Genomic DNA, 10952 nt, shown 5'->3' with positions numbered 1-10952 from the left:
GGTACATGTGCTGCCAGGGACTGAACTCAGGACCTCATGCTTAAGAGTCTTAACACTTTATCCACTGTGCCACCTCCCAGACCACCCCTTCAGTTATTACTCCTTTATGTTGGGCATTGCTGGGGTTCCCACCAGCATGATTCCCCCCACTCCCATTATACTTGTTTTCCTCCGATAGTGAGGAGACAACACAGTACTGCCCCCGTTGGAGCTCCCCTTCTGCATGCTTCCATGTGGTGGCTGGGGTTCTCATGCATGGTATGAGAACCTCTACTGGGCGAGGTATCTCCTGCTCCCTAAAATAATTCCCTATTTTCCCTCAAATATGGACTGGCCCATTTATTCTTTTCAGACAGACATCAAAGCACCATTCACGGTGCACCTATGTGTGGCACTCATGCTCAAGTCTAGCATATCTCAGGCATGGTAAGTCAGGCATTCTGCTGGGCCCAGAACCCATTAATTCAAAGAAATCTATTCAGTTAGTGTGTGTGTGTGTGTGTGGGGGGGGGGAGTCAGAGCATATGAGATGTTGCAGACTCAGCTTAAGACCTTATGCATTTAAGTCCTGCATTCTGCCTCTGAGCCACCTCTGCCTGGTTCCCTTAGGTCCACGCCTTTGTAAAGATGTTAAGACTTTTAAAAAAAAATTTCTTTATTGGGGAATTAATGTTTTACATTCAACAGTAAATACAAGATGTTAAGACTTTAACTGTGAATGACTTGAGATCACTGGTAGATGTAATGCTAGAGATCGAACTTGAGACCTTATGTTTGAGAGTCCACTGCTTTGAGAGTCTATTGTGCCACCTCCCAGTGCTGGGAATGAACTCAGAGCCTTGCAAATGTGTGGCAACTCTGTGCAGACTACCCAGCCCATTTATTTACTTTGAGGGAGAAAAGAAGGTAGTAGTAGGTAGAGGGAGAGAGGAGAAACCACACAGCACCATCCACAGTATTCCTATGTGGTGCCAGGGCTCAAAGCCAGAGCAAAGAGAACCACTTAAATATATATTTTATTTATTGAATAGAGAAATCAAGGGGGAAAGAGCTGCAGCACTGCTTCACCATTTGCAAAGCTTTCCCCCGAAGGTAGGGGCTGGGGGCTTGAACCTGGGTCCTTGTGCCCTGTAACATGTTCGCTCAACTAGGTGTACCACCACGTGGGCCCTCCAAGAGATCCATTTAAGAAAATAAAGGACACACATACCCTATAATGAATGTAAACAGTTTTATTTAGAAACAGATAGGTACCTGTTTGCATTATAGAATATAAAACTTGGTTTACACCCTATAAAATATAACCGATATCCAAATTTAAGAGAGCCAGCATTCACAGAACACACATGTGGGTGTGGAGCTACTTACTATTCACCAGCCTCAGGGTTGACTTAAACCAGAAACATGAATCCAGGGGTGTCGTACCCAGCACCCACAAGCTGCTCTGAGTAGGTGACGGTCTACTTTCTATTTAGCTTCACCACAGCCCTGGTTTCTCTGCATCGAGTGAGCTGCAAGGCTTTCTTGTTACACAGTCATAATATGCCCCTCTAAGTCAGGGCTGGTGGCATTATCATCTGTTCTTAAAAAAAAAAACTAGTAATTTGGAGGGCAGAGTTTCTGTTAGGCTACGTTGAAGTTAAGAGCGTATCCACTCTCAACACCAAGGCTGGGGGGGAAGTTACACGGTATCTGGCTTTTCACCAGGCTGAGTAGCCACCTCAACATGGCTATGGAAGACCGAAGGACATACCTAGGTCAGATTATAATAAACACCCAGCACCACCTGAATGCATTATCCAGAAAGATAAATGAAATAATAAAGGTTAGATATACATATATTTACCTTAGTAACCTGAGGGCTAAAAACTTGGAATATAATAACTCTTCTCAAGAAAGGCCCATTTATAAGGAAAGAACTTAAGAAAGTTTGTGTTATATAAAGTTGGAGTGGAGTAGAGTTGGGAACAGAGCGTGGTTTCTTCAGCTCTTTCTACAAACTGCATCCCTTTCCTTTGATGAAGATTGGAGATTTGTTGATTCACAATACAACTTTTTTTCTTCCTTTTGACAGTGGGGAGAGTAAAAGGGGGAAACAGGGTGACTGGGAGTCAACTGCAATAAGAGTGAGCAGTGGTCCTCAAACCCAAGAGCCCTCTCTGCAGGCCTTTTTTTTTTTTTTTTTTTTTGAGTCTGAGCTCAAGCTCTCCAGCTGGCACAGTAATAGGCCTGGTAGTAAGTGGTTAGCATTCTGAGGTTATGAGGATCCCCAGTGAATTCAGCAGCATGTGGTTTTTGGAAACGAGCCCACAAAACAAGAACACTGCAACCAAGCTGCTAACTAATACTGCTATTTAACTGCTCTCTGGAAGAGAAAGGAAAGAAAAAAAAAAAAATCCCACTACGTTGGGAGGTTCTATGCTCTCCTATAAGGTGAGCCAAGTAATCTCATCTTTATCTTGGGGTATTCTTAAAAGAATCTTCATTCAGTGAACCTTTCTCATGCTAAAGGCACTTTCAGTGACATGATTAGAAAGGGTATGTTATAACTGCAGTGAAAGCAAGAAACAATCCCCAGAATTCCTAGGGAAACAGGAGCCAAATGGAGCACTTACAGTGAGAGTCAACAGTCTTGATGAGCACTTCAGCAGATGGACATTCAGAAAAAAGGGTGTGCCCTAGAAACACTTCTTTTTCTTTTGGCTTTCCAGCTGTCCCTATGTAGTGCTCTGTAAAAAGATCACACTCTACTTGCCTGATTTTCCATACAGCGGCCCTAACTTTTCCCATCACAGCTATTCTTGACCATAATGACAACTAGTTCTACTGGAAGTGGGGGAAAAAAATGAAATGAAATCAAGTTAAGCCAAGCTTTTGCATAGCATGGGAATCTGTTCTTGCTTAGATAACACTAGGATATCAGCTAGTTGCTGGGCCTAGAACAACTGAATGGAGTATGTCACCACTACTACTAGAGATATACTTTTTAAGAGGCAAGGTTAAGTGTTATTCTAACTATAAAATGTGGGCATCTTTCCCTTTTCTCTCTCCAGAACATTTATTGATCTCAGGCTTGAAACATTCAATCAGGATTATAAAAGTTATAGGACAAGACTTGAGAAAGAGTGAAGGGTGGCTAATGTTTGCCTGTAAGCTGAGGATCTTGATCCTTCATATCATATTCCCAATCAGAGAACAAATACAAAAATAAACACCATGTTATACATAATACAGAGTAAATCTACAAACACAAGTGTACTAATTAATTAGCGTTGTTCTTCAGTCACGGTTCCCCAGCCCCTAAGAGAGGAGGAGGAAAGGGGACGCAATGGTTGATATGCCTTTTCATATCTTAAAAAAGTTTGTAACAACAGTCTCAGTAGCGCAATTTTATGTGAAACCAGAAGCTGTAAAAATAAATTACTTTTGAAGAAATGTGGATTCCTTTGTCTACAGCTCAGAATTCATCATGTCGTACTAGAGCCTCGCCAAAATCTGTGGCTTGGCTGCCCACAAATAAATCATACTTGTCAACAATCTCCTCCTTGGTAAGCTTGCCATCCTGAAATGAAGAAAACAATGAATTGATAGAATACATTTCCCATTCCAGATTTAGAAACACTGCTATAAAACAACAGGGACTAGTTAAGATTTAAATCCCCACTAAATTAAATCTGAGCTCAACCCTCACCCCCCCCCCCACCAACACAAGATAGCAAAGATTTGCTTTTCTTATCAAGACAGTCAAAAGAGGGAGGACAGGAATAATACAGAGCATATGGGCTTGTTTCTTAAAGAGAAAAATGCTCCCATTTGCATAGGGTGTGGGACATCTCCATCTACTGGTAAGAGATAGACAAGAACTGGGCAAATACTCCAGAATGAAGCAACAAGGACAATGAAATCTCCTAAAGGCCAAGAAAAGCCCTCACCAGCAGCAGAAATCCAGGCACAGCCCCCAAATTCATCTGTGTCAGATTCCCAAGGGATGACTATATGAATCTCCCTTTCCTCAGGACAGATTAAGATTATATGTTTATTATATTGTTTGTTACTGAAGTGACTGAGCAAGAACTCAAAATAGCCTCAACCTTTAAAAAGGTTCAATGAGAAAGCTGTGTGGTGGTGCACCCAGTTGAGCACACGTTACTGTGTGCCATGGACCCAAGTTTGAGTACCGGCTCCCTACCCACGGTGGGGGGGGGGGTTGCTTCATGAGTAGTGTCTGCAGGTGTCTATCCTATTCTCTCCCTATCACCCACTTCCCACTTAATTTCTTTCTGTCTTATCAAATAAATATAAAGAAAAAAATAGCTGCCAGGAGCAGTGGATTCACAGAGCTGGCACCAAGCCACAGTGATAACCCTGGTGCTAAAATAAATGATAAATTGTATTTGAAACTGAAGATTAGCCTAGATAAAAGAATGTTAAAATAGTAATGATACACCACCTTTAGACTGCTTTTTCAGTTTACTCTAAGAAAGGTGACAAGAAGGGGTTGGGCAGTAGCGCAGCAGGTTACACGCACGTGGTACAAAGTGCAAGGACCAGAGAAAGGATCCCGGTTCCAGCCCTCGGCTTCCCACCTGCAAGGGAGTCACTTCACAGGCAGTGAAGCAGGTTTGCAGGTGTCTTTCTCTCCCCCCCCCCCCCGTCTTCCCCGCCTCTCTCCATTTCTCTGTCCTATCCAACAACGAATGACATCAACAACAATAACTACAACAGGCTACAACAATAAGGGCAACAAAAGGGGGAAAAAATGGCCTCCAGGAGCAGTGGATTCATGGTGCAGGCACTGAGCCCCAGCAAGAACCCTGGAGGCAAAAAAAATAAAATAAAAATGATAACACTATTATTTCAATGACTGCAGTAAATAATTGATCAAGGACCATTTTAATTGGCTCCAGAGAAAAGCTAATTTAAAACTAATTACAAAGGACTTAACTTTAAAAAAAGCACATCTGGTTTAAGAAGAAAATAATCACATTTCAGGAAACTAGAATAGGTAAAAGAACAAAGGAAATAACAAACAAAAAAATTTCCAAGGGATCCAAAGATAACAGATGATGCCTGCTGGGCACAGGCTACACACAGAGGCTCTTTGAAATCGGAATTCCTACAGTGCTGTGGGGGGCTAAAGGATTTCTAAATTCAGATCAGATAGCTAATGCTCCCTGTAAGTTTTCAACTGCAACTTTAGATCCATAGCAGAATCAACCTAAGACGACATTAAAAAGCTCTACCGGGGCCAGGTGGTGGTACACCTGGTTGAGCGCACGTTACAATGCACAAGGACCCAAATTCAAGTCCCCAGTCCCCACCTGCAGGGGGAAAGCTTTGAGAGTGGTGAATCACTGCTGCAGGTGTCTCTGTTTCTCTCCTCCCACCCATTCTGGCTGTCTACGTACCGCAGCAGCACACAGGAATGTGTACAGGGCATTTTAGGCCATCCCTCCAAATCAGACTTCAATCCCTGCTAGACTGTTTTGGTCTCGCCAGACTTACCTTGTTTTGGTCTGACTCATAGACTAGATGCCGTGCTTCTGCCTCTGCATGGTCATAGTCTGAGGGAAGGATCCAGTCTTTGGTCTCTTCCTTGTCCATCTTCCCATCACGATTCTTGTCTCGAAACTCAACAAACTGTTCCCGCTCTGTCTTCACCCATTCCGGCTCATCAGCATTTCCGTCATGGCTGTACATGTCACCTATGGCAGACACACATACAAAAGATAGGTTTGTCTTTTTCCAGTCCCCAGTGCTAATCTAGCCATGTCTTTCCTTCTTATCCATCTGCTTGGAGTCTAATAATGAGAAAATTAAATGTCAGATTCTTCATTTATATGTCTAATAGTCCTGTAAAGAAGAATGGCAAGTTGACACACAGCTTTCAAGATAAAATATGTTAGGGCATAGTTCTGGTCATGGAGGCAGATTGGGCAAATGGATTGAAGGGGACCAAGGTAGGTGGTTGAGTAAGTAGCACACATGCCTGCCATGCCTGAAGCCCTGGCTTCAAGCCCTAATAAACACAGGAGAGCACCAAGGACAGTGGTGATATGGTGCCTCCCCTTAAAAAAAAAAGGGGGGGAGGGGAAGGTGCTCAGGGGTATAGCACATATGTACAGAGAACTTGGCTTAGATTCTTGGTACCACATTAAAAACCAAAAGACCACTGTAGGGGGTACTACTTGGCTATTAAAAATGGTGAATTCACCTTCTTCACCTCCTCTTGGATGGAGCTTGAAGGAATCATGCTAAGTGAGATAAGCCAGAAAAGGAATATGAGATGATCCCACTCACAGACAGAAATTGAAAAATAAGAACAAAAGGGAAAACACAAAGCACTACTTAGACGAGATATGGTGTACTGCACCAAAGTAAAGGACTCTGGGGTAGGGGGAGCGTTCAAGTCCTGGAACATGATGACTGAGGACTTAGGTGAGGGGTTAGATTGTTCTGTGGAAAACTGAGAAATGTTACACATGTACCAACTACTATAAACAATTAATCCCCTCAATAAAGGGGGGAAAAAAGAACACTGTATAATTCTCCACTATTAAGGAGCAGCTCATTTTTTTTTCAATATACTATGTTTTGGTCCATCTTGTGATATATGTGGTATAACTATCTGTAAAATTAAAGACAAAGAAAAGCTCAAGCAACAATGGTTAGCTGTATGAGGTGTTGGGCTCCCTGCCAGTACAAGACCCCAAAATAATGCAACTATCTACCAAAGTCACTTTGTTTTAAACAATTATTAAATGTGAAAACAGTAGTTTAAATTGTATTGAATGCTTATTATCCTCTTATAATGCATCATTAATAAGCACTCTACATTGTCACTCTTGCTATTATAAAACCTTCCAAATATAGAATAGACAATCTCAAGAACTCCCATCTATCCATCAACTTACCAAGTTTGTCACACAGGCTTCATCATTTTTCCCCCCTTAACCCAGAGCTTTGAGCATGATGATCTTGCTGAGTGCTCTCCCTGGTCCAATTCTTCCCCTGTCCTCCCCCGCCCCCGACTTGAGCAGACAGAGATGAACGAGATACACCATAGCAACATTCCACCAGTCAAGGTGGAACATGTGGTGCCAGCACTTGCACACAGGGTTTTATGCATGGCAAGGTGTGTGCTCTACCAGGTAAGCTAGCTCCTCATTTCAAATAAACATTTTTTCATGTTATCTAATACTTAGTCCAAAATCTAAATTTCTTACTTATCTTTTATTAGTTTGTGCTCAAATTATTTATATGAATGATGACAGGTAAGAAGTTGCTATGGTAAATGTTTTTTTAAATTTAATTTGATCTTTTTAAATTTTAATTTATTTATTATTGGATAGAGACAGGGAGAAACTAAGTAGTAAAGTAGTAAGGGGGAGATAGAGAGGGAAAGAGACAGAGAGACACCTGCTGCCCTACTTCATTACATAAGCTTTCCCCTTACAGGTGGGGACCAGGGGCTTGAACTTTAGTCCTTGTGCACTGTAATGTGTGCACTTAACCAGGTGTGCCACCTCTGGCCCATTATGGCAAATGGTTTCTATTCATAAACAAATATTCCATAAGCTCCTCAGCTTCTTCTGAGAAAAACAATAAAACAATTAAAAAAGCACAATCAAGATATCTTACTGGGCCAGGTGGTGGTGCACCTGGTTGAGCGCACATGATACAGTGCTCCAGGACCCCGTCCTCACCTGCAGCTGGATGCTTCAGGAGTAGTGAAGCAGGGCTGCAGGTGTCTCTCTCCCTCTCCATCACCCCCTTCCCTCTCAATTTCTGGCTGTGTCTATCCAATAAATAAATAGATTTAAAAAAAAAACTTTTTTTAAAAAAGGTATCTTACCAATATATTCTTCTAGATCAATGAAACCATCAGCATTCTTATCTATGTCCTCCATTGTTTCCTAGACAGAAGTGAATAAAAAGAAAATTAGTTGCTGGTTTAGTCTAGGGCATTATTTTTCAACAAAATAACCCATGTACATACATACAGATAGGCATGGATGTGTGTGAGTAAATCAGAACTGGGATTTAAAGCCCTTTGGTTTTCTTTCCCTATTCTTTACCTTTCTGGGAGTATGGACTAAAGTTCTTCTTGAGAAGGTGGGAGTTCTATCGTTTGTAACTGCTTCTCCTCTGGATATAGGTGATGGCAGGTTGACCCATATCCCCAGCTTACTGGGGTAGGGCTCTAGAGAGGTGAGGTTCCAGGACACACTGGTGAGGTCAGCTGCCCAGGGACCCCCACCAATTTCTTGATGACTGGGGAGCCCGTGTATTGCTTAAGTTATACTAACAGAGGGTAAGGATGTCTCTAGCTACAGAATAGAATATCTTATAGGTTACTGTCTTCTGTGAGAATTTCTTCAACCACCATTCAGTGCATAATCACTGGTCATTTTGAATCTGCCGCCTACTACAGTGGATAAATTTTTGGTGCTGTGGTCCCATCCCACTTTCACTCTATCTGAAAGATACATATGATCTCCCCCAACGGTTACAATATTAAGCCATTATGAAATGACAAATTCAATGGCAAATAGGGCAGGGGTAAGAAAGCATAATGGTTTTGCAAAAGACTCTCATGCCTGAGGCTCAAAAGTCCCAGTTTCAATCCCCTGCACCACCATAAGCCAAAGCTGAGTAGTGCTCTGGAAAAAATAAATAATAAAAAGTTTTTAAAAATTCAATGGCAAATACTCTTTGTATTTGTACTCAAGCACTGTACTAAACAGAAGGCATACGGCAAAAATAAACAACTTGAGTAAGGTTACAGCAGAGCTTGGATTCTGAATCTGGCCAGCACCCACATATAACAAGTCATTCTTTCAAATACAGAGAACAAGCTAAGAGATGAGAGATAGGAGGACCAGGAAGGTAGTTCAATGTGTCATAGCATAGGATTTGTATGCCTGACACTCTGATGACCAAGGTTCAATCCCAACATCGCCATGCCAAAGCCAAATGGTTCTCTAGTCTCCCTCTCACCTGCACTACTATATCTTTCATGTAGTCATACTCCTCAGGGTGCAGGAAAGCTGTGAACTCCTCCTTTGTGGCAATGAGGTCTCCATCCTTGTCTGCCATTTTAAACCTCCGTTCATCTCTAACCATCATCTGTTTATAGTTAAATCCATCATCAGGATCTGGATCATCTAAAAAACAAAAATTTAGGGCAAATCTTAAAAGATCTTCTGAAAACACCAAAAAAGTACAAGGCTGGTAATCAATTTCCAACAAAGATAAACCAAGCGATAAAATAAAACCTTGATTAATCATATAGGTGAATCACACCTTGAAGAAATAAGCCCTTGATTAACCACACAGGTGAATCTGTAGCAGTATAAAGACATCCTGTTTTGGAATAGAGTTCTAGCAATCAAAGACCTCAACTGCAGACTCAAGCTAGAAGTTAAATGTTTGCCATTCAGCATGGAACCCTGGCTCCTTGGACTCTGTAATGCATTATGCAATGCTTCATGTTGTTAGTAACCGTGTCGTTAGGGGGCCTGGGTTTCCTAGTTATATCAAGTGGTGTTTCTAAAGTAGTACTGTCTCAGTCTGAGTCCTAATTGCCACTTCCTGGCTATGACCATGGATAAGGAACCAAACTTTGCTTCAATCCACTCATCTATAAAATGGAGTCAAAATGGTTCCTGCTTCATAGGATTACTATAAGGTTTAAAAGATACAAGAAATACAACTCTGCCTGGCATAATGCAGTTAGTTTTCAGTAAATGTTAATGGTGCTATTTTCGTTTGGCATTAGACTCTTCCATTAAGACAAGTTTCAGGGCTGGCTGGTGGTACACCTAGTTAAGTACATGTTACAGTACATAAGGACCCCGGTTCAAGCCCCTGGTCCCACATGCAGGGGGGAAAGCTCTGCAAGTGGTAGGTGACTCTGAATCTATCCAATAAATAATACATTTTTTTTTTTTAGTTTTATTTTATTTACTTTTTAACCAGAGCACAGCTCAGCTCTGGTTTATGGTGGTGCGGGGGAATTGAACCTGGGCCTTCAGAGCCTCAGGCATGAGTCTCTTTGCATAACCATTATGCTTTCTACACTTGCCCAAGATAATAAAATTTTTTAAAAAGACAAGTATCAAATGCTTTTTTTCTTTTTTAAAAATTTATTTTATTATCTTTATTGGATAGAGAAAGCCAGATATTAAGAGGGAAGGGGGCTATAGAGAAGGAAAGAAACAGACACCTGCAACCCTGCTTCACCACCACTCGCAAAGCTTTCCCCCTGCAGCTGGGGACTGGGGGGCTTGAACCCAGGTCCTTGGTCACTGTAATGTGTGCTTAACCAGGCGCATCATCACCAGGCCCCTCAAATGCTTTCTACCTTAATATAAGCCACTATATAAAATACATTTTAATTTTGCCAGCCAACACAGAAATTTACCTTGAGTTACAAGTACTGTTCACTCCCCATTGATTATGAAATTCTAGAAAATGCAAAAAAAAAAAAAAAAAAAAAAAGCCACAAAACACATCTCTGGTTGCCTAGGGGTGGGAGGAATTAAAAAAGGCCAGAGGAAGTATTCTGGAGTGATGGATATGTTTATTTTTATTGTAGTAATGGATTGACTGGATTATACACATGTCGAAACTCATCAACTGGTGCATTTCAAACAGATGTTGTCAATTATACTCCAATAAAGCTGTTACAAAAATAAACTGAATTTAGATTCATTCATCTGTTAGTATGTTAAGCCATACAGGTAGAATTTAGTTTTAGTTTCTTTTATCATTAACTTATATTTATTTATTTATTTATTTATTCATATTTGGATAGAGAAATTGAGAGGGAAGGGGAGACAGAGAGAAAGAGAGAAAGACACCTGCAAAACTCTCTCACTGCTTGTAGACAGGGACTGGGGGCTTGAACTTGGACTCTTGGGCACTTTAACATGTACACTCAAGCAGGT

General features: G+C 41.4%; 1 protein-coding gene across 2 annotated transcripts in view; it reads right to left on the bottom strand.

Annotated features, from left to right (window-relative positions):
• Positions 1-1217: 1217 nt before the first annotated feature.
• The window catches only part of CALU (calumenin), a 28808-nt gene continuing 19073 nt past the window's right edge, over positions 1218-10952 (bottom strand). For both annotated transcript variants that reach the window (XM_007526301.3, XM_007526303.3), the window contains exons 4-7: positions 9001-9167; positions 7856-7916; positions 5506-5705; positions 1218-3562 (exon numbers count right to left, since the gene is read on the bottom strand). In XM_007526301.3, coding sequence (XP_007526363.1) covers positions 3458-3562; positions 5506-5705; positions 7856-7916; positions 9001-9167 — 533 coding nt within the window. In that variant the 3' untranslated portion in view covers positions 1218-3457. The remainder of the gene's footprint in view (positions 3563-5505; positions 5706-7855; positions 7917-9000; positions 9168-10952) is intronic.

Source organism: Erinaceus europaeus, chromosome 8, assembly GCF_950295315.1.
Source record: "Erinaceus europaeus chromosome 8, mEriEur2.1, whole genome shotgun sequence".
NCBI classification, from domain to species: Eukaryota; Metazoa; Chordata; class Mammalia; order Eulipotyphla; family Erinaceidae; genus Erinaceus; species Erinaceus europaeus.
This window is presented reverse-complemented; position numbering and strand designations above follow the sequence as displayed.